At 51.2% G+C, this 27,650-nt stretch overlaps 3 protein-coding genes across 20 annotated transcripts in view; 2 read left to right on the forward strand and 1 right to left on the reverse strand.

The window, feature by feature from the left end:
* RC3H2 (ring finger and CCCH-type domains 2) overlaps positions 1 to 5,973 on the forward strand; it is a 31,499-nt gene extending 25,526 nt beyond the window's left edge. For 13 of the 14 annotated variants that reach the window (XM_067309211.1, XM_067309207.1, XM_067309210.1 and 10 more), the window contains one exon: positions 574 to 5,973. In XM_067309211.1, the coding sequence (XP_067165312.1) occupies positions 574 to 769 (196 nt within the window). In that variant the 3' untranslated portion in view covers positions 770 to 5,973. The remainder of the gene's footprint in view (positions 1 to 573) is intronic. The other variant, XM_067309216.1, reaches the window with a different exon arrangement.
* Positions 5,974 to 6,230: 257 nt separating this feature from the next.
* Positions 6,231 to 14,616, forward strand: PDCL (phosducin like). Of its 3 annotated transcripts, none has more exons than XM_067309311.1 (6): positions 6,231 to 6,298; positions 6,810 to 7,080; positions 7,613 to 7,656; positions 8,152 to 8,326; positions 9,462 to 9,643; positions 10,762 to 14,616. In XM_067309311.1, exons 4-6 carry the CDS (start codon positions 8,158 to 8,160, stop codon positions 11,311 to 11,313), a joined length of 903 nt encoding a protein of 300 aa, XP_067165412.1. In that variant the 5' UTR covers positions 6,231 to 6,298; positions 6,810 to 7,080; positions 7,613 to 7,656; positions 8,152 to 8,157; the 3' UTR covers positions 11,314 to 14,616. The 3 variants fall into 3 exon arrangements, with proteins under 3 accessions (XP_067165412.1, XP_067165414.1, XP_067165413.1); XM_067309312.1 differs by having other exon boundaries at positions 6,262 to 6,298; positions 6,874 to 7,080; XM_067309313.1 differs by lacking the exon at positions 7,613 to 7,656.
* Positions 14,617 to 15,734: 1,118 nt separating this feature from the next.
* Positions 15,735 to 27,570, reverse strand: PTGS1 (prostaglandin-endoperoxide synthase 1). 3 transcript variants are annotated; one of them, XM_067309309.1, is made up of 11 exons: positions 27,425 to 27,570; positions 22,256 to 22,372; positions 22,018 to 22,158; positions 21,737 to 21,880; positions 21,165 to 21,346; positions 20,813 to 20,896; positions 20,049 to 20,295; positions 18,904 to 19,190; positions 18,117 to 18,264; positions 17,388 to 17,773; positions 15,735 to 17,309 (listed from the first exon to the last, which is right to left on the reverse strand). In XM_067309309.1, exons 1-10 carry the CDS (start codon positions 27,546 to 27,548, stop codon positions 17,409 to 17,411), a joined length of 1,839 nt encoding a protein of 612 aa, XP_067165410.1. In that variant the 5' UTR covers positions 27,549 to 27,570; the 3' UTR covers positions 15,735 to 17,309; positions 17,388 to 17,408. The 3 variants fall into 3 exon arrangements, with proteins under 3 accessions (XP_067165410.1, XP_067165409.1, XP_067165411.1); XM_067309308.1 differs by having other exon boundaries at positions 15,735 to 17,773; XM_067309310.1 differs by lacking the exon at positions 21,737 to 21,880 and having other exon boundaries at positions 15,735 to 17,773.
* Between the last annotated feature and the right edge of the window lie 80 nt (positions 27,571 to 27,650).

Here is a 27,650-nt window from a genome sequence, read left to right on the forward strand (position 1 = left end):
ACAAAACAGCAGCATCAGAATAGTTGAAACATGATTGTTTAAGGATGAACTGCGTACCTACTCAGATTTGGATTAGACCTCTTCATTGTGTGTACGTGATGAAGTGAGAAGAAACTGTTAAGAAATAGAATTAGTTCATAAACATGAAAGTGGCAGGACCATATCATTTTTCATATGCATTGTTGTAATCTAATGTATACTGAAACATGTCACAGCTGTTAAATACTTTTCGCATATTCAGTAAACAAAAAATGCCAAAGTATTTTTATAGTTATAGAAAATTAAGGAAAGTTTCAAAAGGTTAAATGTCAGACTATTTGCACAGATCTCCATAGAGAGGTAATTTTGAAAAATACACTATTTTAGGTTTATGTATTTTATAGCTATTAGCATATAATGCAGCCTTTGAAAATTGGGCAGACCGCATTTAATGTCTTGAACATACCCTTCCATAGTAATGTTTTGCCTATTACTAAAAACTAGTTTGTCATGTTTATTTAATGCACATGATTCAGTTCCAGATACTTATGCATGTACTTGTTTAATATTTGTGTAACTTATTTTTCTCCTCAGGGAGGAGCAGAAAACAATCCTGCCCGTAACTTCTTGCTTCAGTCAGCCGATCACATCTGTTAGCAATGCAAGCTGCCTGCCCATCAGCACATCAGTCAGTGTTGGCAGCCTCATTCTGAAAACTGCTCACATTATGTCCGAGGATAAAAATGACTTTTTAAAGCCTGTTGCAAATGGCAGGATGGTTAACAGCTGAAAGGCATTCATCTTTCCAGCTTGTGACCACACCATGGAAGCATTTACACTAGCTTTTTATATATATAATATATATTATATAATGTATATTTTTTTTAAAAAAATAATATTGGGGTCATGCATTTCCTGTGGACTCTTTGATACTTCAAGCCCCTCTCGCATTAGCATTCTGAAGAAAAAAAAAAAACTTACTTTACTAGGGTAAGGCGTTCACTTTCCACAAACGAATGGAATTTGGACATTGTTTTACTTAAGCTTAAAGCAGCTTTTTATGAGTTTGTAGCAATCCAGTGCGGTATCTGAGCCATTCTTGTTTAAAATGGCTTCTGTAGAAAACTAACAACTCAGTTATTTAAACTAGCAGGATCCTACAATGATACATCTAGTGAAAGGAAAACTAACTTATTTGTCTCTATTTTGTTTCATGAGAGAGGAACTTGTGTCTTGTTGCAGCTGCTTTTTCTTTAGTTGTGGAACTTTGCATGGAGTATTGTTTCCTGTTTGAAGACTGAGAGGTGGGGATTTGGACTTGAGACTTTTACAGGGTTAACACACCATTAGCTTTGCACTGCTGCGTTATTTGCAGGTCTGTGGTGCAGTGCTTTGCTGCGGCTTTTTATTTCCATATTTTCCCCCAATTTCTGCTTTAGTACTGTCGATATACATATATACACAGGCTACTTGTCAAAGTAAAGTTATTAAAAGTAAACCAAGTGCCTAAGTCCTCCAGCTAATGTACTAGGTATTGATTTCCCCAAGTTAGACATGAAACAACTTTCAACCATTTTGAGAGGTTATGCACTAATGTAACAGCAATTTTGGGTTTTTTTTATTAACAGTTCTCAACTTGCAGATTATAGAATCCAGATGACTTGGCAAAAAGTATCAGGTGCTCTTGGCTTTCCTTTGAAAAACCCTGTATGTAGTGTTTGCACTGACTAACAAGATGGTATTGCTGTTTTTTGTACTGTTTTGTTTTTAATTTAAACTAAATATTGGAAATCTAAGGCAGTTGTATTACCTTTGTTAAATGTTGTTTAAAATAATTTTGTATTCAGGTTTAATTTTGCTTGTTCAATGGCAACTTATTTTCAAAGACCTTGAAAATACAATAATATAGCATTATCTGACCTTCAGAGTATTGAAAAGTGTATGAATTTATGCCCTGGTAAGATGTGACTGAAAATCATATTAGACATGTCAACGAAAAATAGGTTTTCCTAAATATACACAAACTAGAGCCCTGGGCATATTTTTTAGGAAGCTTAAAAATCCACTTTTTTTTGGAAAAGAAAGCAGGATTCTCCCTCCTGATGATTTCTATCTTCTTTTTTTGTCCTATTCCTTTTCTTTGTGACAAGTTTTACATTTTTTTATGTTTTTATTAACTTCTGTGAAGTTGTTTACTCTGAAAATTGTACTGGAATATTTTAAGCCAAGCTGATCTTTCACCAGGTGTACTGCATGTAAGGGCTTTTCCTGCTAGCAAAATGCTTAAAGAGGATCATGTTACTGGTCGTCTGAGTTGTTATTTTACAAAATCACAGCTATGTGGTCGGGTAAGATTTTGATAACTGTTTTGTGCACGTTTCTGGGGGGTGGGGGTTGGCATTTCCCTGAGGGTTACTGATTAGACTAAGTAAATATTGGTGTTTGATATCTCTCCTAATGAAACCTGTCCATGAAATAATTATGTTGTAAATATACCTGAAAATCCAAGGGTTAGTTTTGATATTCTGGTGTCAGTATGGAAGATCTTACACATCTATTTAATACTCAAATGTAAAGGAATGTATGTAGAAGAACAGTCAAGTAGTCTTTTCTTAGTTTCCTTTGGCTGTTGCTGTACCTTCCTAGATAGCCAGTGCCACCTCATAGCTAGGATTAGACTGGTATGTTGTTTCACTTGCAACTCAAAGTGAATGGATCCAAGAACCAGACCACCTGTGTCACCTTAACTTATTTCCTGTTGATGTTAACTTTAACTTAGAATGTTAGACCTAAATATGATCGTTGTATATTTTATACCTAGACCATTCTGTAAATATGAATTTATATTACTTTTGAAATGCTTCTGAGATGATATTATTTGCTGTACAATGTAATTCCAAAACAGATATGCAAACAAGTATGTCTCTTTCATGGATATTTAAAACAGTGAGATCTTCCATGTTGAAGGTGATGTAATTTTTTTAAAAAGATTTTTAAATTTTAAATTGCTATTTTGTTACAAAAATAGAGAAAATATAAAGGTTTGAGAAGTCCTTATTTGCCCTCAGGGAAAGAGCCCTCTGTGCACCAGAACTCCACAGAACATCTTCAGCATGATCTGAGGGTGAATATATACTACATAAATTGATTGTGTATTTACCTTAACTTTTTAATTTTAAAATTGCAATTTTAAAAACTTGGTTGTGCTCTGCTGGAGGGGGATTGGGATAAGCTGCTTACACACATTTGCCTGTTTGTCCAGTGAAATTACATAAGCCTAACATATTCCTGCCAACCTTACTGGCATATTTAAGAACAAATGTATTTATATACTCTTGTCTGCAGCAGGAGGTCCCATGATATAACAGTTCTCTAGGATGACCATACACTTCATATGGAAAGTTGGCTCTTAGATGAGGCTAGGTTTTTTTGTTGTTGTTGAATTTTTAATATATAGAATGACAGGCAAAAGAATTATTTGGGGGTTTTAATAGCATGCCAGCTTTGTCTTACAGTTTTAACACTGATTGTGTGATTTTTGCCATGAAACTATGCCCTCCAGTGCCCTAACGAGTAGAAGCTACAGGTGGGAACCTAGTTCTGGCTTTCTTTGAAGTTTCATCCCTTGACCCTAAACAAACAAGTATGTATTCATTTGTCTAGTTGCAAATCAGGTGCCTTTGGGCTATGGAAGGGCTTATTTTCTGACACTGACATAGTGACTAATCTTCATGCATAATAGCAGTGATTCCCAGTGATTTTTGGCCTAACTTACTTTGCTGTCAGAAAAAGGCCCATAGCAGATTGGGGAGAAGAGATTGGCTCTTTAGCTTTGCTCGGACAAGCATTTTGGATTGTTTGTTTTTATTTTTATTTTTTCCCCCACTAGGGGTACAGCAGGGATTTCACATGCAAGAGATACAGGAATTATTAGTATCTAAGTTAATCGTGTTGCCTCACTACCTGGATTCATTCCTTGTTTTGCCTCATTTCCCACATAGGTCTTAATAGAGACTAATGCTTGTGCTGGGAGAATGCTTGTGTGAGAAAGTAACTATCTGTACATTCTTAACATATAATTTATAGCAGAGTGATTGCCCTGCTACTGATATTTCGTTCCTGTAAACAGGTGACAAGAAATGAATCTTAGTGTTTATGCAGATTTTGCATTGTAGAATGTATACTAGACCCTTCAAAGGAAAGGTTAGACTCTTTGCAAAGCAAACTGGCATTGGTTCTTGGTAGTCTAGTACAGGGACACTAAAGTTTGACACTTAATAAGAAAGGCAGTTGTATGCAGCTGATTGTGTTAAATAAGCTCTTAATTGCTCTTTGTAGAAGTCTAATTTGGAAGGTTTTAGTGCTTTGATAACACAATTGAAATTTTAATTTATCCTGTACTCAAGAGCTGAATGCTGTTCTTGTATAATAGTGTACTAGGCTGGATGAGGTACAAAATAAATAATGCACAGTGGTCAGAAAGAGCTGAGGAAGGAATGCTTAAAAATAACTTTTATCTAAACTCAGAATAGTTCCAAACATTGTTTTTGTTTGCTTTTTTTTAAAGCACAAGTTGTCAAGTTGTACCTGTTGCTGTACATAAACACTGTATGCCAGCAGCTCCTTGATCATATTTGTGAACAGATTTTTCATTATTATTAGACTGTTACTAAAGGAAGATGTTGAATTTGAGAGTGTAACAAAATGAGAAATGATTGAATTTATCTATAGTATATGTAAAAATCCATTCTTTGTTGTAGTTTAATCCCTTTTGTTAGGAAATTCCCTCTTATTGAGGGACCTCTTCTGCAAGCAGAACACAATAAATGTGCTTTTTAAATGACCCAATTTTTCCAGTATAAATGAACAGCTGACTTTGGCAGTAGTCATCACCGTGTATCTCTTTGCTGGCAAGGGAGCACAACAAAGAAAGAAGAAGAAAAAAAAAAAGTATTGATGAGCTAAAATGAATCCGAAGGATCAAAATTCCCCATACACAAAGATAAAACTATACCCCGTTATTTGAGGGAAAAACATTTATGGAAGCTTTTAATCAAGAGTCTGCTGTAAAAGTTGAAATAAAACAGAGCCTGGCTGCATTTATTACTGCCAAAAGCCAAGGTCATTTGCACATAGCCCATCAATTTCTCCAGAGTAGATCTCAGTTAATCCAAGGCATGGAAATGCATGCATTTTCTTAGCTGGGCAAACAAGTACATTTTACGGTAGTTGTGATACAACACATGTGGCTTTTATTTGTACTGCACATACCCACTGTACAGCCACTCAGAAGTATTGTGGTTAGCTTGCAGCATCTGCTGTCCGCATTTATACTGTTTACTGCGTATTCTTTTCCCTGGAAGTTTTAAAGAAAAAAAATTTTTTTTTCTTGTTGCATTGATTACATTTTATAAATTTGCTTAGCTGGAAAGTTTGGGAAAAGAGGCCTGTTTGTCAATTGTACAACCGATTGTGAAGCTCTAGTGTGAATATTTTTACGTCTGTATTAGACATTTTCTTTGCAAATCTATTGTTCGATTGAAATGTAAATGAAATAAAAGATGGTGTACACCCATCATGTATAAAGCAGGCACCATCGCTACGATGGATTTAATGCTCATTTTTATGGCGCATTCTCAGCTTCTATTTAAAACTATAATTTAAAAAAAAAAATCTGTAAAATGAAAGGGGGGGAATATATGGGGGAATAAATTCTATTCCGTTTATTTCGGTTTTTGGATTCCCAAGTCGTGATGTTTCCCTTTGTGTTAGACGTAGGCGGCCGGGCCGGGGCGGGCGCCGTGTGGCGACGCCGCCGCGCGGGTGAATACTGTGTGTGTTTGCTGTAGCACTGAAGTGAAGAGGTATTAGCTTTTTTGGCTGGTCACAGAGTAGAGCATCATGGTTTTTCAGTGTTTGAGAGAATTGATGGACGAAGTTTGCAGTATTTGACATGTATTTGCATGCACGAATAAAATTATTTGTCCACCTTAACTGCCTGTGGTGCGTTCGACCCTCTCCGCCGCCAACAGCTGCCGGGGGGAACCATTCGCGGGGCTGGGGGGGGGAGGGGTAGCAGCGAGGCTGGGTTGGTTCAGTGGTGGGGGGGGGCTACACACGCGCCCCCCCCTCCCTCCCTCCTGTGGTCGGGCCCGCAGCGCCGCGTGGTGGCGCCCGCGGCCGGCGCCATTTCGCGACGGTGGGGGGGGGGGGGCGGGGGCGGGAGCTTCCCGCGGGTTGCGCCCTCCCCTCCGCTCGCCTCCCTTCCCGCCCTGCCCTGCGCGGCGGCCGCGGCTCCCCGGAAGGCGGCGGCGAGCGGGTGAGTAGCGGGGCCGGGGGGGGGGGGGGGGGAGCCGCAACCGGCCGCGGCGGCCCTGCCCGCGGGGCCGGACTGTGGGGGGGGGTGGGGGGGGAACAGGCCGGGCAACGCCGGGAAACGCCTCAGCGCCGCGGCCCGGCTCCGCCCGCAGGGGGCCCGGCCGCGCCGCGCGGGGTTGGAGGCCGCGCCTGGCCGCCTCCTCGTTAGTCCGAGTAATCAGCTTTTCGCTCTTGCTAATGGTTGGCAGGGAAACGGAAAGCCCGGCTTTACCCTCGCGGCCCTCCGTGTGCCTCTGTGAAGTGCGCGTCAGGGGGGGCCGCTGGGCTTGCGGGCTCCTGCGGGGCTAAGTGCGAGCCCGAGCCAGCTGACAGCCTTTTTCTTTTTTTTTTCCTTTTTTTTCCTTTTTTTTCCTTTTTTTCCCTTTTTTTTCCCTTTTTTTTCCCTTTTTTTTTCCCTTTTTTTTCCCTTTTTTTTCCCTTTTTTTTTCAATAAATTTTTCTGGACCCTTTAGAGGTAGTTTATGGATTGCAGGTCAAGAGCCACATATCCGACCTTAGCGGCGCTCTTTTCTGCAGCCCGAGAAGGAAGAGTAATTCTCACGCGTTTAACAACCCCGTCAGGATAAGGCCTGGGCAGCAGCAGCTCTTCGGAGGATTGCGGTGAAGGAGCCGGCGGAGAGAGATCCCCGAACTCTTTTAAGGGCCTCTGCGGTCGTTCGGCTTTTCATCGCTGGGAAACATTTGACGTTTCCGCCCTGGTGATGCGAGAGGCTTCTGAAGTCTGTAAGTGCTGATGCTGTCAATACCCGCAGAGCATGCGTTCCGCTGCTCTTAATTTCTGCTTCGCAGAAGATGCTTGAATAAGGAAAATATCTAGCTCAGGAGAAGCGAGCGTTTTGAGGACAGTTGTGATTGCTTTATCGGTGTGTCAGTGTCTAACTTGCAGTGTTGTCCGTACAAATACTGTTGATTTCTGTGAAGATGACTGATGTAGTCAGTGGACAGGTGAAAAGAAGAAAGACATAAAGTTCTTTCTTTTCATGTATTATTTCTTAGCCTGAAGGTGATATTCATGAAATTGTAGCAGTGTCTGCACTAAGCATTCACATACTGTCTCAATATTTAAAAGTGTGTTTTCTGTGTTTGAGAATAACCTTTTTTATTAAAAACAGCAAGCACAGCTACATTTTCTTTTAACTTTTTTCCCTTGCATACGTTCTATTTTTAAAATGTGCAAACAGAGTTTTCGCAAAAGTTTTTGTGAGATCCTCTGACGATTTTGAAATTGAATATAATCTGAAATTTTTTCTTCCAGGTTTTGTTAGAAGTTTGTTTCTGAAAGACTAGAAAGGAATCAAGGTCAGAACATTTTAATTTAATTGATTATATTGATTATTGTTAAAATAATGTAAATAATACTGGAAACTGAAACATATACCTAACTGGGGAAGTCAGCCTAGCAGAGCAGTGTGAGGGAGACTGGTGAGGCTTCTGAATCGTGGTTTGGAAAACTCATTCCCAGTGGAAAAAATATTTACATGTATATTAAAGTATATTTTAGTGCAGAAACAGCTTTTATGATGGTAAATTTTTTAGTAGTGAGCCTTAAAGCAGAATTTTATTCATAAAACTTGTTAACCTAAATACATTTGAAAGTACAGCTAAACTAATTCACAAAAAAATTGACCATCCGCACGGTAGTGTTTGATAACGGGCCATAAACTGTTCTTCTGCGGCTAAAAAAACTTCTCTCAAGAAGTAAAGGACTAACTATCATTGCACATTTAAAATGGTGTCTCTTGTTGCATATGTGAAGAAGAGATACATTGTCTGTTTTGTTAATTTATTTTTTAGAACACAATGACTACTTTGGATGATAAACTACTTGGTGAGAAGCTCCAGTATTATTACAGCAGTAGTGAGGGTGAGGATGAAGACAGTGAGAAAGAAGACAAAGATGGGGAGAGCACCCTTCCTGAAAGTGTTGGGGAAGTAGAGCTTAGCAGTGATGGCAGTGCCATCAACACAGGTATTGTCAGGTCAAACTAATAGTTTTAAAAATACGTTATTTATTGTAATATTCATGTTGTTTTCTATAATCCCTTTTTTGTAATAAGCATTCTATTTTCATGTATATTTGAGCCAGAGATTAATCATTTCTTGGCTGTAGTCTAACCTTATTTTTAAAAGCCTGTTCTTTATTTTAACGTTTGACTTCTCTGAGAGACTTCAGCTCTACATCTGAAGCAGTTAGGCTCTGCATACTAAACAGACTGAGTGAGTGGAGCTGGGACACATTGGCTGATAAATTATAAAAATCTTTCCTGTAAGCCAGACAGTTGTTAACCACCAGCAGTCCGATTGTAGCAGATGTAGGTGCTGAAAGAGTAGGAACTGCCGGGAAGTGGCGAGGCTTTGAGGAATTGACAGAAGGTGGCCGGGCTCTCCCAAAACAGCATTTTCTGTTGCCACGGTCACAGTCACAACACTGGACTATGTGGACCATTGGTGTGATCCAGAGGGCATTTCTTAAGTTTTTATGAAAGACTGGCCCTCTGTATTTTATGGTTTCTCTAAGAGTGATGAAAAATCTGCCTGCATGTGTTCCCATCCTTTACTTGGGAAGAGTTATAGCACTCTAACTGGCATATTTAAAGAGGACCTGAGAAAGTAACTCTTTCCACTGGGCCCTGGCAGCAAGGTAATAGCAAGGTGAAATCTGTAAGAACCACACTTATTGTACGTCCTAGAATTTATTTCTGTACAAGAGCACAGGCAAACTTAATTCACAGATGGTTTCCCATCATATTATTTTGTTCATATGAAAACTCATGCTAGCAACGGGGGAATTCTTGATTGCCAGTGGTTCTATTTCTAGAGCACAGATATTAATCTTTAGAATAGCCTTTGGGACAGTTATGAGAGTAGCCTAGTTAGATAAGCTTTAGCTTTACACAGACAAGAAAACAGATAGTAGTTCAAGGACATGTAAATGCCAAATTATTCCTATTTTTTTGTTTTGTTACAACATTTTGCACAGTATAAAAAAAGTTTATGATGAGGCCAATGTTTTACTGATGACTTACAAATTAGTATTGACATTTTAAACAGCAGATGTAATTTTGTTATTCTTTTGTACTAAGTGCCTGTATATTTAATTTCAGGTCCAAAAGGAGTCATCAATGATTGGCGAAGATTTAAACAATTGGAGACAGAACAGCGACAGGAGCAGCGCAGAGAAATGGAACGACTGATTAAAAAGTTATCGATGACATGTAGATCTCACTTGGATGAAGAGGCTGATAAGCAGAAGCAGAAGGAGCTTCAGGAAAAAATCAATGGAAAGGTAACATGGCACAAAGATGTCACTTGAATGTTTAACATTTTTTGTTTCATGATTTGCATATGCAAAGTAGATGGGAATCCTTGTTCTGTCAGGAGATGCGTATTATTTCTTTTTAGTGAATGGGAACACAGTATAAGAGGTACGTTATTTGCCAGGTGTTGTCAAGTTTAATTATTTCACATTTGGGTGGTATTTTAGGGACACCATGTTTGACCATGTTAAGAAATATATGATTTAGCCAGTATGCTGAAGAAGTCCAAATCCTTTTCCCAGATCTCTCTTATCTCTCTATCAAATAAGTCAAACTTCTGGAAGTAAAATAAAGAATTACACAGCCAACCTCCCAGATTGAGGGTTGCATAAAACATGAATTCAGGAGTCCTTACTGATTTCAGTTTGTAGTAAGTGGGTGTTGAGAATTTAGCTTTGTTCTCAGAATGACTTTACACTCCAGAGATAGATGGAAACAGTGAAGGGTTTTAATCACCTGGGCTGTTTAACTAGTTCTTATAGTTCTAGTCAGAAGTTATGAGTTTGGCACACAGTGTACCTTGTTTTCAGATGACAAAAGTTGGCTACACTGTCCTGTACCTTGAGTGATGCAAATATATCTAATGAAGCAGGTGAACAGATATGAAATGCATAAAATCTTGTTAACTTCAGTTCTACAGACAATATTGTGCATTTGTTTTGCCAAAAAAATATTAATTGGTGAGAAATTAAATGAACAAGATGATGTAAAAACAAGCTAGCTATTTGACAGTGTGGGCTTGCATCAGGCACAGTATCCAAATCAATGCTGATAGCTTAGTGAAAGCACACAGCCACCATTAACCTGGATTACAGTGAGAGTACTTGCGTTATTAGTGCAGCCTGTGGAAACTGAAATACCCAAGGCTGGAGTCACTGTTCCCACTGGATGTGGTTTGTGATTGGATCAAAATGGAGTGTAATATATAGAGGGTGTTCCAGTCTTCATGGGTTGTACTTTGCTCTTATTAAAGATGAGTGACCCACATTAATCCTCTTGATTTAAATTCTAATTATATAAGTGACCCCTACAGTGATGCAGATCTTTTCTTTTTCTCTTTATCATGTGTCTTTGTATGCTTTTTTAGATGACATTGCAAGAATATAACATGATTCACAATGATGAAGATGATGAGGAATTTCTACAGCGATACAGGAAGCAGCGAATGGAGGAGATGAGACAGCAGTTATACAGTGGGCAGCAATTTAAACAGGTTTTTGAGATTACCAGTGGGGAAGCATTTTTGGACACAGTTGATAAAGAGCATAAGAGCACACTGATCATGATCCATATTTATGAAGATGATATCCCTGGTACTGAGTCTCTGAACGGCTGTATGATCTGCCTGGCTGCTGAGTATCCAACAGTTAAATTTTGCCGAGTAAAGAGTTCGCTCATTGGTGCCAGCACTCGCTTTACTAATAACGCTCTGCCGGCTTTGCTGATCTATAAGGCAGGTGAGCTCATCGGCAATTTTGTGCGAATCACTGACCAGCTTGGAGAAGATTTTTTTGCTGTAGACCTGGAGGCTTTTTTGCAGGAATGTGGTCTGCTTCCAGAAAAAGACCTAGTGCTTCTGACTTCTATACATAATCCATCTGCATGTTACAGCGAAGACAGTGATCTGGAAATAGACTGAGCCAATTATACTAAGGGTCCAGTAGGTTTAGCTGTACTGTGGGTTGTTCTTGTGCTAGAGATTGTTCTCTTTCCTTCTTTGTGTTGATATGTTATTCTTCCCCTCCATGCACTTTGACTTTTGCTCGTTAAAACTTTGTTACAGATAACATAAGGAATTCCTAGCATTTTCCTAAATTAATTTAATGAAGTGTACACTAAAACTGTCTAGCTTTTATGCAATTCAAATGTATTTTACTAAATATGAAGTTATAATTCAGTAAATTTAGTGAATTGTGTGTTATATTGTCATCTCTGTTCTCCAAATCACTTAGATTTTCTAAGCATTTTTGTGTCAGGTCAGCTATGTATGGTCAGTCTCCTTAAAGGTTTGCTGAAGCAGCATATGTGAATGCCAGTTGAGATCAGGATGTGGTACCTACTGACTAAGACAAGGATTAAGACCACAAATTAAGAAGTTCTTAAGCATTCAAGACTTTTAGTAATCTGGAGCTGACCTGCTGCCAGTGAGTTAAGAGAACAAGATCCCGTCTTCCGTTCCCTCATTTGTAGACCCCTTCTTGGCAGCACTGTTGTTGTAACTGTTGTTATCGTTGTTCCTTTCTCACTTACAAATAACCACAGCTCCTGACATCATCCTGAAAATTACTTTTCAGCTGGAGAGGGTTCGTCTTTCTGTTATCTTGCCTGAGACTTAAATGAGGAAAATCTTTCTTCAGTTACAATTCTTAATACGTTCTTGGGCTTTTAAAATACCCACCCTTAGAGTTCATAGTGCTTACTCAAGCAGAAAATGATTTCTGCCTCTTAAGAGGGAGACCATCTATAAAAGCAGTCTGTAAAGAGCTCTAACATGCGTGCTGAATAGCATCAAGGAGAATTTTGTTGGCAAAATGTTGAATTAGGACTTGATAGCATCAGAATTTCACCTAGTATCTGTAGTATTCTCTAAAACTATTAAATCAGTGCTAAAATTCATTTTTGTCCACCTTCATATTATCCGCTTCAGCTGAGTTGTGAGATGCATTTTGAATATTAATAACCGCTGGACCTGACAGATGACTGAAAGGCTTTGTGGGGAATCAGCCTTGAGCCAGTAGATGGACTGGATCACTAACACAGGTGTTCAGTAGCAGGCCCCTTTTTCACAGCTTACTCCTCGTTTGGAGGATCTAGTTTCTGCACAGAATGTTCAGCTGGATCAGAAATGTCACTATCCTGTTTTTCCTCTGATGCCAGCTCTTTGGGAGTCTGTTTTTGTACAGTACATCAGTGGAGTTCACTAAACATGGAAAAAAATCTTGTAGGGTGGGAGTGAAACCTCTGAGGAGGTCTTGCAGTTTTTTCCTCTGTCTTTTGTCACAAAGAACAAAGGCCCTTTTAAAAGCATCCCCACTGCTGCTCAGTTGCCCAGCAACCTGGGTCCAAAAGTTCTCATCTTCCCCCAAAACCCAGGGCGGCTCCCGCTTCAGGACACAGAAAGAAGGCTCGTAGCATTGGCTGAGCCCATTTGTTTCTTCATGAACATTACTGCTACTGAATGCCACAGCTGTATATTCTGCATCCCTCCTGCAGCACCTTTGTCGTAATCATTTGTCATTGATCCCACTTTATTAAAGTGTTTATTTTGTTTGTGCTCTACTTACTTCATAAATTAGATCATAGTATAGGGAAGGAAGATTCAGGGTTTCTAATATATTATAGTTCCCCCTGCTTCCACCAAGTCTTCTACTGCACCAGGGTAAGATATCCTGAGTGGCATTAGAAACCATTAGCAATTTATAGAAAACACATACATAAAAACCTACAATGATGCAGAGTGAGGCAAAGGCTTTGCTGGTCGCGTTGTGGTGTGGCTGATTTAGTGAACCTAGCGCAAATGAGCATGTGGAATATATGCACTGTGTACTTAGCTGTGACTGAGTTATATGTCTTTTACATGCTTAAACTGTTATTACAACATAAGTTTGTTTTCTTTTGCATTACTTACTTTGCTTGTTATTTTTTAATTTTGAGGAAAGTAGACTTTAGTTACCTAAATATGTTACCTAATTTAATGTCATGTTTAACCATTCAACTTAATTGCAAGTTTTGTGTAAGGCACTTGGGAACACTGGGAAGAAATGCGAATGTCTGTATAAGCATTAGATTCATAATAAGAATATATCTTAGGATAGAAAAGGAAGAGTTGGCTCTAATTATATCTATTTAACTGTGTTTTAAAAAGTAGTATAAGCATGAAGATAAATAACTTGTAATTAAAAATTGTTTTATTGGCACAAGTTGTAGCTATTTTAAGGAAACTAGAAGAAAATGAGAGTTAAAATGTTCTAAGAGATTATTTCTTTCCATCTCAGAATTGCAGAAAAGAACATGAAAGCTAAATGAAATTAAATCATTGGGCATGGGTATCAGCATTTTTAAGGAAAAAAAAAAATCAAAGTTGCTGCAATTCATATTCAGGCTGAGATACGGTGAAGTCTGCTGCGCAGACAGGGTGCGTATTAGCATCATAATAAACCTGGCTTGGAGGGGTGAGGGGGAGCTGACTGCTCGAATTGCTTTGGAGTTTTGTGTTTATAAAGTGCTTTTTTCCCTGCATGGCAGCAAAGCTGTAATAGGATCAAAACCTCTCCTGCTGCTCTGTGCCAGATGGCCTGCGGCAAGGTGACCCCCTGGTTATTAATACACGATGCTAAGGTGTATGATAGATGACTGACAGTGCCAGGAGCCAAAAAAAGAAAAAGGGGGGAGGGGGGAGAAGAAGGTCCAAATCCAATTAATCATTGATCTGGGAGAACATAATAAGCAGAAGGGAGAGAAGGGTAGAGAGAAGATGTGTTACGATGCTGCTTCTCTTAACACAGACACCACCAGTGCGTGGAGGACTCGCGGGTCTGCGGCTGAGAAGCAGCACTGGCCGTGCCGAGGAGTGCTGCTCTTGCTTTTGTCTGTGAGTGAAGCTGAATTCCTCCAAACTGACCAACTAGTAATTGTGCCTTAAGGAAAATCATCATTCTTAATGTGCTTTTAAAAATACAACATAATAAAACTAATTTTAGGGTAGGTTAGTTATTAGTTTGTTAGCCTCTGACCCTACCCAGTCAATACCAGTAACAACTACGACTCATAGTAAGGTTGTGTCTGTAAATGTGTTGGTCAAAGGCCTAAAGTCTGCTTTATTTGTCTAATTTTAGATGTGGTCCTGACCTGCAGATTAAGAATTAGGTTGTATTTATATATGCATATGAGGACTGAAATGACATTGTATATTTACATAAAATAAAACTGTTCTGAAATTCCAGCTTGGCATTGAGAGTGTCAGGTTTTCAGTTTGATTCAGGTGTCTCTATCCCTCTCCGTCGGAAAGGTCTGAGCACTCGCCTGAATACCAGGGCTGAATAAACATACTGGTGGAGGCTGCATGCACGCGAACGCTACGGGCAGGGGCTGAGCCGGGCACTGGGGGTCTGTGAGCTCCTGGGGGTTTCATGCTGCTGGGGACCGGCCAGCCGGTGGGGGCAGCCCGGAGCACTTCTGCTGCCTCCATTTAACACCCAAACGTGCCGAGTCCTGGCTGCTTTGGTGCAGCTTTTGGAGCCACTGGATTTCATCCTTAAAAGGTCTAGACCCTGGTCCCTAAGGGGTGACACTGTGTCCCGGCTGGGCAGGAACGGCCCCTTGGGCGGCCAGGCAAGGCGCCGCCAGGCCACGGTGCAGCCACGAATAAACATTCTGTTTTTTTGCAGATTCCCCCAAATCCTCTACAAGCCAGAGAAGAAGCAGTTACCTGGAGGCACCTGGAGCTCATGAAAACGGGTGGGTTGGTCTCCCCTGATCCACCTGTGAGGTGGAAACGTTCCCTGTCCCTCCGGAGCATGCAAATGTTCAGGGAAAAAAAAAAAATGGGGATGTCGCCTGCGAGCTGTGGCCTGGGTAACGTGTGCACCCCCCAAGTGCAGGGGGAGCTTTCCTCACCAGCATTTATTCCCCAGCCAGATCACCGAGCCCGGCAGGGAGGTGGGCAATGGGTGGCTGGTGGTGCAGAATGGGAGTTGTCCTGCCTTTGAGCACAAGGAAACTCATGACACCGGAAAGGGAAATGCAAGTGAAATGCAGCGATCTGGCCAAATTCCTTCTCCCATGGGGTGAAGATGCACCGACAACAAGCGCGTCATCCCAGCTGCCAGCTCACACCGCTTTGTGCTGGCGAACGGCTACACAAGTGCCGGCCCCCTCTTCCCCCACCTTTCCCGAGGCGGGAGTCTCGCCAGGACGGAGCAGAGGAACAGGGCTGCTTCCCTGCTCCCGCTCCTGCTCCTCCACCAGGCTCAGCGCAGCTGGAAATCACAACCGACTGCTCGGTTACAGCCGCCGCCTGTTCTATCTCACCCCTACGAAACGCCTCGCCAGGAAGAAAGATTTATGTACGGATAGATTTTATGTGATAGAAATACACAATGTTGGATTTAAGCACTGTGTTTTCAGCGTCTGCAGCATTAAGATACAAATTGGTGGCGTGGGGCGGCTGGAGGGAGGCCAGCGGTGAGGCAGCAGAGCTGGGAGCGGGTGAACGGAGACCGGGGCTCGCAGATCCCCCTTCCAGAGCGCTCCTCGCGGACCGTCGTTCCCTTTATTTCTTCGGATGCGGTCAGAGATGAAACCGTTGCTACAGCGCCAGCGAGCACGGCCCGCGCTGGCTGCCCCTGCGCTGGGCCGTATCCTGGCCGGGGCTGCTGGCTTTCACCAACGCACCAGGGACTTTTCTCCAGCAGCTTCTGCTTCCTTCTGACCGCCCCGCCGGCCGTGGAGCCTGGCTCTGCCGAGTGAAAGCTTGAAAACTTGCTGGAAGAAATGAGAGGATTTAAAAACAATCATTGTTTTAAACGTCCGTTTTCCTGGAGGTGGGCTGTGATCTTCCTGGGATCGAAGCCAGTGGTGCTGGCTGCCAGCGATCACATCATGTTGGCAAGGGATCAAGGGGCTTGCATCGCACGCAGCTCCGGAGCGGAGCGGAGCAGAGGCAGGCGCTGCGCCTTGGGGACGTGAGCTACAGAGCTCTGCCTGCAGCAGATGTTAGGGACCACGGGAGGGAGGGGAGAGACTTTGTCGTTCTCGTTCGCGCAGAGGTAGCGCCTTGCTTAGAGCAGCCTGTTACGAGTTAGAGCTGCTCAGGAATCAGGCAGCACTTGGAGAGGTCCAGGTACCGGACCCCCGGTCCTGCAGAAGGTCTGGGAGATGCCACTTAATGTCTCTCCTCCGGTCTCCTGCTGCAGATACGTTGCTTATGTCCCTGTTCTGGCCTCGTTTCAGATGCTTTCCTCCTGGTGCGATGGGGACGGTCATTTCTCCATGGCCATGCGAACGGGAGCGTTTGAAATCCGTGTGGTTGAGCAGGCCTGAGTTGGGCTGCAGGAGAAACACGGCAACGCAGGTTCCTGCCTGCAGCTCAGCCACCGCTAGGCCAGAATTAACATCTGCTGCTTGCTCTCATCCTCTCTGTCCACACTGGCATGTGCTCGCAGCGCGTGCGGTGGGGAGCTCGCTGGCTTAGCCTGGTGCAGAAGATGGGGAGGACGCTGATGAGCCGAGGGTGCTCCAGGTGCTCTTTGCTTCTCTGTGTCCGACGTGGGGAAAACCCCTGCAGTTTGGGCGCATAAAAAGCGTGCTTCCAGTCGCTTCATGTGCTGAAAAGCAGTGGCGGTCGGAGGAGGATGGAATAGGGGAGTCAGAGCACCCCAGGAAACTGGGAGTCCCCTGAACAGCCCCAAAGCTGCCTTAGTGCAAGGTATTTGCTAGCAAAAGTCAGTCTACTGAGGACAGGTCATGGTAGCTATAACTTTTAAGGCACTTTTTGGCTTTCCCCAGAGCTAGAACCAGCTTTTTTCCCCAAGGCTCCAGCAATGTTGTGGAGAAAGCCCAGAGTCGCGCAATCTTCTGTCCTGTTGGTGTTTGGTAGAGGGAGTTTGCAGGTCTCCTCTCCTTCCCCACCGTTCTCTGCAAGAGTGAAGAGGACATTCAGGGCCAGGCTGAGCGTTTGTCCCACCCCGGGGCCGGGGAGAGGATGGTCTCTACCTGTGCAGGGCTGTCATGGTGCTAGAGCTCAGTAGATGGTCCACCGTCTTGGTGTCTCCCGGTTGCTCCTGATTCCACAGAATCCGGCACATTAAAAGACACGTATGGGCACTTCTTCACGTTGAGGCACACGAGTTTCTCAAGCGACGCTGTCTTGACTATCTCAAAGCCAGTTGCTCCGCCAAACGTGCTGGGCTTCCAGTACTCGGGGGAGCAGATGGGGTTTCCGAGAAGCCCCTTCAAGGAAAACGGAGCTCCAATCTCCACCATGCTTTCCCCAAAAAGTGAATCGGGCTGGGGTTTCTCAAGCAGCAAGCCCACGTAAAACTCCAGGGCATCGATGTCTCCATACAGCTCTTCCAGCTCTGCTGCCTTCTCTTCCTCTCCTGCATCAAGCGGACGTCAGAGCGCGTTAGTCAGAGCACCAGCCCGCTGCAAGGCCTGGCCTTGCTCTAGGCGACGGGGCCGCGGCAGCTCTCACACCCCACGCGCCGGCTCAGCCCGGCGCCCGCGCCAGGCGCTGCCCCTGCACCACTCTGCGCCCCTTGCAGTGACGAAGCGTGCGGCCGCCCTGTGGGCCTTTGGGGTGGGGTGAAGGCTTGCAACGAAGCAAACTTCTTGCAGCTGCTCTGCGCGGCGAGCGAGGCCAAGCTCGGGCCGGCGAGGGCAGAGCGTCCCCGTCGCTGCGGCGAGGCGCGGAGGGGGCCGGCGGCAGCCGTGCCGTCCTACCTGTTAACTCCTGAAAGGACTTGTAGGGCTTCATGCCGAACCTCTTCCGATACTCGTTAAAGGGCTGCAGCCTCAGCTGCCGGGACTCCTTGATAACCCCCACGGCCACTTTCAGGACGTTGGCGTTGATGGTTTGCCCCCCGCCAATCTGCAGGGCGAGAACGCGCGGAGCAGCACGCGCGGTCACCACGAAGCGCTGGCATCGCCTCCATCGCCCCCCCGTCCGGCCTGCCGTCCCTAAAGCGGCCGCCTCGGGCAGCGCATCATCAGGGCAGCGAGAAGAGGAGGAATCGCGGGACGGTGCTAAAAACAGGAGCTGCAGAGAAGCAGCCAGAGCAGACTGGGCCAAAGCCTGTCCCGTCTGCAGCGAGGGACAGAGAACGGTGCACAAGGAGCCCAGGTGGGACAACTGTGCGCCGGCCGGGGAGGAGGGGAGAGATTACTGGGTTTTGGGGTCCCAGGGAGAACCCAGAGAGCAGCAGGTCTGCGTGCCAGCCTTGCCGCTCTGCACGAGGCAAGGCGACAGGCAGGAAGGTCGATGCAGGCGCATGGAAGAAAGCCTCCATGCGATGGCAGCAAAGAACAGCGCCAGGCGCGGTGCTTCCCCACCCCGGCTGCCGGCCCTGGCCCCGTAAGATGCCTGTAGGCTCCTGAATCCATCAGCGTGTTTACTGTCGTGTCCCACGGTCAAGCAGTCGAGGCTGCCAAGACCCAATCTCACCTCCCACCGCGCCAACCGCAGAGGGCAACGGGACGTGCCGGCATGGAGGAGAGAGCAAGACCTTACCCTGCCTGCAATCTGCTTGGAAAAGGACTCCACCAAGGCCTCCACGCCATAGTGCATGAGCATGGAGGTGTTGTAGAGGAACTGCTCGTAGCTGTACTCTTCCCCCTGGATGACGAACGAGTCTGGCATCAGCCCGTGCCAGTGGTAGAGCTGGTTGAACTCCACGGCAATGCGATTGCGGTACTGGAACTGCACCCCGAAGAGCAGCTCGGGGTCAAACTTGAGGCTCAGGAAGTACCCGCTGAGGTGCTGAACATAATCTTCAATGACTATCTTAATGGTCTCCCCTAGGCAGGAGGCAAGAGAAGCAGACATCAGCCGGCAGCAGCCGCAGAAGGTCGGTCCCTCGGGCCGTTGCCCACGTGCTGCGCACAGAGCAAGGCTCTCCAAGGGCAGCGTGTCCCCGGGCACCCTGAGGAGCTCCATGGGGGCCTCAGCGCCCCCCGTACCACCTGGGACCTTGCTGACCATTGGCTTGTTGAGCTGGCTGGGAATTTTTAAAAAGTGGATTGTTTTTCCACCAGTCAAAAGGTTGGTTTGCCAAAACCAAAATTGACCTCGATACACTTAGAGATTAAAAATGGGTGATTTCCAGTGTGGCGACATGGATCGTTTCTGGATTTTGGTTGAAAATGACATTTCAGGAGATTATAGTAAATTTATAATAGAACATTAAAATGAAATAATTCAAAATTATGACAGTTAAACTTTTCGATGGGCCAAAGCAAATTTTTTGTTTAAAAAATTTTGCATATGTTCTGACAAGTGACCTGTATTAATGGAGGATCAGATCTGCTGCGAGCTACTCACAGCCTTGGGCAGCGTCTTTGTGCTTAGGACCGGTCATGCTAAACAGCATGAAGTCACGATAATGCCACAACGAGGTCAAAAGGATGCCAGATAAGACTGCTTCACACGGTGAAGTTCTGGGAAACGGGCTGAAATTAAAATAAGCAATATGCAGAATAGCAGGACGCTGTGCCAGGGTGAGATATGATCCCCAGAAGGCTGCCAGAGAAACTCCTTCACAATTAAAGCCGGACTGGCCACCGCCCTCGAAACGCAGACCTACCAACGCTCCCGTCCTCGGGAGCTTGCCCAAGGAGGTGGGACGCCGCGCGCCCGGCCGCGGCGCTGGTCCTCACCGATGAGGATGAGGCGAGCCGTCTGGAAGAGCTGCTCGTCGCTCCACGTCGGATGCTCCTGCTTCAGGATGTCGCAGACGCGGTTGTGCTCGCGGAGCCAGAGCGTGGCGTACAGGCAGAGCCCCGGCAGGAGCCCAAACACCTCCTGGCCCATGGCCATCTGCTGCTCCTTCGGCATGGCGGGCGGGTAGACCATGTGGACGGGAGCATCAGCGACCGTCGGGGGGTACACCTCGCCGTCCACCACCTTGGAGAGACAAGCGCGGGATGGCGGAAAGGGGAGGAGGGGACAAAACCGTTCCGACGAAAGCCTGCATGGCCAGGACCTACTTCCCTGCGTGCCGCACAGCTGCTCTCCGGCACGGCACTGACCAGGGAAAAACACCTCCCACCGGTAACCCCCCACACCGCTAGACCCCAAAGCTCTTCTCTGACCAGTGCTGGGCAGCTCAGGGATGACCTTGCACGGTGGTGACAAGCTAGGGCTGCACCACGAGACCCTGCACGCCAGGTGCCCGGGGTCTCCGCTTTCCCCCGAAAGCCGGAGGGCGGCAGCGGGACGTCCCCTGCGGACCTGCCCGGAGAGGTGCCTCCAGCCAGCGAGCACCAAAGCGGGGCCCGGCAGCGCTGGGCACGTGGTCCTGGTGTCTCCCAAAGCTCCCGGGAGTCTCAGGCCCCGCAGCTTCCGGAGAGACGCGGGCTTCAAACGAAAACGACCCTGGGGCAGAGGCTGCCTTTGGGCACGTGCTGGGTTCGGGTGGTACCTGGAACTTGAGCTTCCCATCCCTGAAGAGTCGCAGCTGGTGCTGGCGCTGCAAGTTGTCCCCATAGAGGTGCCCGAGGTCCACCTAGAGAGAAAGCCCGGCGTCACCCCGCTGCCGCCCAACGCGCGCCCCGCGGCACGCTGACCCGCTCGCGGCACGCATCCAGCGCCGCAGGTCCACCGCCCACCTCGCGCCCAGCGGAGGAGCTTATCTGCAAGATTTGGAGAGGCTGGAGGTGCCGGGGCCGGAGCAGCAGCCCGGCCACGGGGCGCCGCTCGGAAAGGCCACGGGCATCCCGGGCTCCCTGCCAGCGCCCGCAGCTGTGCAGCCCCGGCGAGCATCGCGCCCTCACCCCGTGCCCCAGCGCCTTGGTGAAGCCGCGGCCCATCTTCCCGTAGGTCTTGAAGAACTGGTGGGTGAAGTGCTGGGCGAAGAAGGCGAACATCAGGTTGGTGCCCTTGGGATTGGCTTCGAACTTCCGCCGCAGCAGGAACCGCTCCGCCAGGAGCTGAGCGTCGGGGAGCTGCTTCCTCCCTGCAAGGGCAAGGCGGGCGCCGTGAGCGGATGCGGATGCGGATGCGGATGCGGCGAGGCCGGGCTGGCCAAGGAGCGCGTGGCGGGCACCGGCTCGTCCCCGCTGACACCTTGCACTCCTTTTACACAAGCCGCAACGTGCCCCGGTGGGGAGGCACCCGGGGCACTTTTGACCAGCGCGGTGGTCTGGTCCTAGCAGTTCCACACGTGCTTTGAATGCTGTCCAGCCTCAGCTTCTCTCGCCCGGGAGCCGGGCGTGCAGGGAAGAGCCTCGGCACGCGGACGGCACTCACGGAGCTTCGCAGGCTCCTCCGCTGCCAGGAGAGCCGGGGCGCAGAGCCGGCCGGCGGGATGCAGCCCCGTGGCCGCCCGCTCCGAGCCGGCGCCTACCTTTGGTGCCCATGGGCGTGGGGCAGCCGTCGGGCACGGGCGGGAGCACCCGGGTGTAGTAGCTGACGTTGGCGTAGGCCTCCCAGCTGAGGTAGCCGTAGGCAGAGTTGAAGGTGGGCGGGCTGGGGATGAGGTTGGAGCGCACTGCGAGGGCAGAGCCGAGCGTCACCGCGCCGCGAGCGTCGTCGCCCCCCCCCCCCCCCCCGGAGGCGAGAAACCCGCGGGAAGGGCGAAACCCGCAGCCGGGGCCGCGCACGCGCACGCACGCACGCTCGTCTCACCCGTGAGCACCAGCCTCATGAGCGTGTCCCGGACGAAGGTGGCGTTGATCACGTCCCAGAGCCACTTGAAGTGGGTCAGGACGAAGTGGAAGACGGCCGGGCTCGGCTTCAGCAGGGCGCGCAGCCGGGTCCAGAGCTCGGCTGCAGGGAGACACCCGCGGCGTTACTCACCACCGGCACGGCGCGGCGCAGCACGGCACGGCGCGGTGCAGCACGGCACGGCGCTGCAGGCACTCACGAGAGGTGCAGTTGGCGCCGGAGTAGCCCGTCCGCGTGCAGTCGCACTCGTAGCCGTCCAGGCCGACGCTCACGCACACGCCTTGGTGCTGGCAGGGGTAGTAGCAGCAGGGGTTCACTGCGGGGCAGAAGAGGCAGAGGGCTCAGGGCTCGCCGCCCCCGGGGGCAGGCTCCCCCCGCCGCTCCCCGAAGAGGGATTTCGGCCAGGAGCGTCGCTTTGGCCCCCCGCAGGGCTCCAGGATCGGGAGAAATCACCGTAAACACGCTATCGATATTCAGAACGACAGTAATCGCCGGAGCGAAAAGTTTGCTTTGGCAAGCGGCTCCGCCGCGGCCGGAGGGAAGCGGCCGGGCGCTGGGCTCGGTCCCGCGTCCCCCTTCCCGGGGCCGGGCCGCTTCCTCCGCGGCAGCGACGCCGCTTGCGCGCCGCCGGGCTGCAGGCGCGAGATAAGGGGCCGGGGCGCCCGCCGCTGCCCCGGGCGCCGCGGGGAGGCAAAGCCGCCGGAGGGGGCTGCGCGGAGGGGAGCAGAAAGGGAGAGGGTTTCCTCCTCCGCGACGCAGCCAGCACCGGAGCGAAAGGCTTTTCCGCAACGATCCCGTGGGCGAGAGGTGCAGTTTCTGCCAGAGCCTCGCGTGCCTGCGGCAGGGACGGGCACGAGGCAGCGCCGGCTCCCCCGGCCTTCGCTTCCTCCCCCAGAGCTCGTGCGCGGGACCCCCCGGTCCAGCAGAGCCGCAGACCTCCACGGCTTGACCATCAGCGCGGAGGGAGGGCGCCTGGGAAAGCGACGGCCCGTTCCCGGAGGAAGCTCGCGGGAGAGCTCCAAATCTACGTAAGCGATCTCTGTTTAGAAATGCCACCGGCTCTAAAAGCTCTCCGCAGCACGAGGATGGATTTTTCCGCCAGGAGCAGGTCGGCGCCCGGCGGGGCAGCAGCCACCAGCCTGGCTGAGGACACGCAGAGCTGGGAGCAGCGGTGCCACCGGAGAGCGCCGGGACGGCCAGCCCCACCGCCTCCACCCCGGCCCCTCGGGGAAGATGAGCGAATCTCAGGCTGTCGCGCTCGGGACCCACCGGCTCCCAGCTCCGCCGTTTGCCACCCGAAGCTCAAAACCTTTCCTGTGACCTGCAAAAACACGAGGCCAAGGGACAAGTAGTTCCCTGAGCACCAGGAGAGCCTGGGAGCTGTCACCAGTGGACCTACACGCGGCCACTGCCGAAAGCAGCCTCTCCTCCGTCTTTGCGCAGTCCCCGAGCTCTCCAGCCCTCTGCCAAATCTGGTTCAGATTTTACTGGAATTTGGGAACAGGTTCTGATGCTGTTGGGACAGATGGCCAGAACGCGGAACACATTTCCCCATAGGAAACTGTGACTACAAATTAACTTCTTCAAAACACAAGCCTAATTTTGCAAAAAATCTCTTAGTTCCCAAGCCAGCCGCCGCGTCCGGCGGCGATGCGGGGGCTGCCAACCTGCGACTCCCGCCGCAGCCGCACGCAGCCCCGCGGCCCCAAATAGCTCGTGCTTCGGGGCCGGCTCACCAAAGGTTAGCTCGGCCCCCAGCTTCGCTTCCACGCTCTCTTGGCCTCCTCTCAAGCCTTTGCAAGCATCCAGATGCTATTGCACATCCAGATGCTATTGCACATCCAGACCAGAGGCGAGGAGCAGGTTGCTGTTTATCACAGAAGAATTGGCTTCAGGCCGCCGGTTCCTTTTTTTTTTGCAACCGGGAAATGTCTGCAAGCCGAGCCACGTCGTATGGAGCTGCGGCTGGCTCCGGGCTGCGCTTGGCGCTGCCGTTCGCAGCTCTGCCGCAAGCTTTAAGGAAGCCTAAGGACTGCAGCCGCGTGCCGGGGCTGGGCTCCCCGGTGTCGGCGCCGCGTCCCGGAGCGGCACGTTCCCGCGGCGGGTGGGAAAGGCGGCGGGAGCGGCGCGGGCTGGGACGGGCTCCCCCCCCACCCCCGGCCTCTCCCTGCCCCGCGCAGGAATTCGGCACCGGGGCCGCCCCTGCCGGGGGCAGAGCGCTTCCCCCCTCCCGCTGGATGCGAGCCCCGAGCGTGACAGCGCCTTCGCCCTCGCACCGCTGACGAGAGCCAGATTTGGGGGACGGCATCTGCTCCGCAAGCGGCGGCCAAAGCCGCGCGCCGTGAATCACGCGGCCGCTCGGCGGGGCCGTCCTGGCTTGCAGGCGGCGCGGCGGCCGCGGGCTCCGCGGCGGGCGAAAGCCTCCGGCGCTTTTGTTGCTCTGATCCGCGCGGGCTTCCCGGGACCCGCGGGCCGCTCGCGGCGCATGTGACGCGTCGGCTGCCGTCCGCCACCCACCAGCGCCGCAGCTGCGCGGCACACGCGGCTCCTTGCTTTCCGCCGGCACCTGCGGGCTGAGCTCCTCGGCGGGAGGCGACGGGCTGGGGGATCCTGGAGCAGTGGCTCCGTGCTGGGCATCCGCAGGGATGAACAGCAGCTCCTGGGACCGGCTTGGCTCAGCTCACAGCTGGGGAAACGGCCTCCGGGAGGGCAAACGTCCCTGGTCGGTGCCTGGGTGCAGCCAGGCCGGCTCCGCTGCCAGTCCCGGAGGCAAGCGGAAGCGCTGGGAGCAGCACACGGCGGCGGGCAGGAGACCATGGGCTGGGAGCAGCAGCCTGCTGTTCCATCTCCGGGAGTGGGTTCCCGTGCTCGGCCAGGGCCGCTGCCTGTGCGGGCGAGTGCCTCTCCCCGTGCCGCCATCCATCGGCTCCGCTGCCCGGAATTCCTCCATCGGATACCTCGGGCGAGCGGCAGCAGGGCTGCAGGTCAGCTGCGACCCGACGGGCTCCCAAAGCCAGAAGCCGGGCTCAGCCCCCGGCACGGTGCGTTCTCATGGGTTTTGCGGAAGTCCCTGCAGGAGTCGTCCGGGTTGAAGGACCTGCCGGAGACGGCTGCCACGCTCCCAGCGCGCTGGTGCTTCTCCGGGCCTGCAGCCACGGAGCGGGATGGTGACATTTCCTTCCGGCAGCTCCCTGCTTTCCCAGCCAGGTGCCGGCTCCTGATCTCTGCCGGGACCCCCGGGTCCTCACTGCGTCGCCGAGCTCCTCTGCAGCCCCAGAGCCGAGCAGAGGCCGTTCCCGTCCCTCCGCGTGCCTCCCCGCCGGCAGCGCCGCATCCCGGGCCTCTCCGCAGCCTTTCCCTCCCGGGAAGCGGCTGGACTGCCCTCTGCCCGTGCAAAACAAGGAGCCTGCGGGCAACCAGTCCTCTGCCAGAAAAATGATCCGGATCCGGGAAGTTTGGGAGGGCTGGTGCTGAGCCGACGGGTGCGGGGGGAGCGCCCTGCGCCCCGCCACCCCGCCCGGGGGCGACGGGGGCGAAACCCCCGGGCTTAGGCAACGGCTCCTGCTGGAAGGAGAAGTGGATCCGAAGAACGTGACTTCTCTGGGGAACTTAAATAAAACGTAAAAATAAATTCTTGCCCTAGTTCTCCTGAGAAAAGTATTTTCAAGCGAGGAGCTGCAAAAGTCCCACAGCCCGAACTCTGCGAGTGTGGAAAATTACCGCGCCGCGGAGCCACTTGAGTCAACGTCCCCCCCTAAAGACCTGGAGGAAGCGGCGCTGGGGGCGCATGGGGCCGGACGCCGCGAAGCCCCAGGCAGCTGCGGAGCTTGCACAACCGCTGCGTGCGGCCGCGGCTCGTCGGGGGCACGGATATTTGGGGGGGGGGGGGGGAGGGAGGCTCCGCACGCTCACGGCCTTGGCGGGCGCCCAGCTCCAGCTGCCGCGAGCGGGACGCGCACGGCCCCGCCGGCCCTGCGTGTGGCCCCGGGAGGCCGCCGCGGGAGGCACAAAGGGAAGTCTGGCGGGTTTGGTTTTTTTCAAGGGAGCTTTTGCTCTCCGGCCAGGCGTGACGGGCCGAGACCTGCTGCTCCTTGCGCCGGAGACTTCCCGTCACGCTCCGTGTCGCCGGCGCCTGGAGCCCGGCTCTGGCTCCTGCTTGCTGCAGGTTTCACCCTGCTGCCGCTTGCCCGGCCCTGGCTTTCAGGTTTCCATTGGTTTCTCTCAAGGAAGGGCCTCCGCCGAGCGGAGCGGATCGGATCAGATTAGATCGGATCGGATGGGACCAGCCCGCAGGCGGACTGAGCAGCCGGCCAGGACCGGCGATGGGCTCAGCACTGGCCTGGCAGTGCGGCACCAGGTGATGGGCACGATCCTGGTGTGCCGGGATGCCGGAGCGGCCCAGCGAGACCCTGTCCCACGGTGGTGGGCAGCTGCCCCAGCCAGGTCCACGCTGCCCCCGAGGCAAGAGCGGGACCCCCTTCCCTGGGGCGCCCAGCCCTGCGAGGGGGGTCGCGGGCAGACGGGGGGCTCTGCCTGCCCGGACCCTTCCCGGAGAGCCGGGGCCGTGGAGACCCTCTGCCCTGCCCCGGGACCAGCTCCCCCCACACCTCCCGCATCCCCCAGTACTGGATCCCTCCAGGGCCGGTTCCTCCACACCTCCCGGATCCCCCAGTGCTGGATCCCCCCAGGGCCGGTTCCTCCACACCTCCCGCATCCCCCAGTACTGGATCCCTCCAGGGCCGGTTCCTCCACACCTCCCGCATCCCCCAGTACTGGATCCCTCCGGGACCAGTTCCTCCACACCTCCCGCATCCCCCAGTACTGGATCCCTCCAGGGCCGGTTCCTCCACACCTCCCGGATCCCCCCAGTGCTGGATCCCCCCAGGGCCGGTTCCTCCACACCTCCCGCATCCCCCAGTACTGGATCCCTCCAGGGCCGGTTCCTCCACACCTCCTGGATCCCCCCAGTGCTGGATCCCCCCAGGGCCGGTTCCTCCACACCTCCCGCATCCCCCAGTGCTGGATCCCTCCAGGGCCGGTTCCTCCACACCTCCCGCATCCCCCAGTACTGGATCCCCCCAGGGCCGGTTCCTCCACACCTCCCGCATCCCCCCGGTACTGGATCCCTCCGGGGCCGGTTCCTCCACACCTCCCGCATCCCCCCGGTGCTGGATCCTCCCGGTGCCGGTTGTCATACGCTCCTGGGGGCCGGATCCCCCGGATGCCTCCAGGACCGGTCGCCCCTCACCTCCCACATCCCCCGGGTGCCCGATCCCCCCGGTACCGTCCCCCCAGCCCTGCCGGACCCCCCCGGTGCCGGTTCCCCCCCGGCCCTCGCAGCCCCCCGGGCCGGCCCGACGGCGCGTACCGGTGCCGGCGCTGCCGGCGGCGCAGAGCAGCATCACGGGGGCGAGCAGCAGCCGCAGCCCCCGCGGGAGCAGCGCGGCGGAGCGGGGCGGCGCGGGGGCCCGGGCCCGGCACCCACCGCCCATGGCGACAGGCAGCGCCGCGGCCCCAGCCCGGCCCGGCCCCACCGCGCCTCCGCCCCGCCCCGCCCCGCCCCGCTCCGCCCCGCCCCGCTCCGCTCCGCCCCG

Source organism: Apteryx mantelli, chromosome 21 (assembly GCF_036417845.1).
Source record: "Apteryx mantelli isolate bAptMan1 chromosome 21, bAptMan1.hap1, whole genome shotgun sequence".
NCBI lineage: Eukaryota > Metazoa > Chordata > Aves > Apterygiformes > Apterygidae > Apteryx > Apteryx mantelli.

Bases quoted from the DNA above. Each gene is read 5' to 3' on its own strand.
- PDCL (XM_067309311.1), top strand. From the start codon at position 8,158: ATGACTACTTTGGATGATAAACTACTTGGTGAGAAGCTCCAGTATTAT. The intron at 8,327-9,461 runs GTATTGTCAGGT...ATTTAATTTCAG, and splicing joins TGGCAGTGCCATCAACACAG to GTCCAAAAGGAGTCATCAAT. The intron at 9,644-10,761 runs GTAACATGGCAC...ATGCTTTTTTAG, and splicing joins AGGAAAAAATCAATGGAAAG to ATGACATTGCAAGAATATAA.
- PTGS1 (XM_067309309.1), bottom strand. From the start codon at position 27,548: ATGGGCGGTGGGTGCCGGGCCCGGGCCCCCGCGCCGCCCCGCTCCGCC. The intron at 20,296-20,812 runs GTACCACCCGAA...TGTCTCTCCAAG, and splicing joins ATGGGAAGCTCAAGTTCCAG to GTGGTGGACGGCGAGGTGTA. The intron at 19,191-20,048 runs GTGAGGACCAGC...CCTCCTGCCTAG, and splicing joins GGCTCGCCTCATCCTCATCG to GGGAGACCATTAAGATAGTC.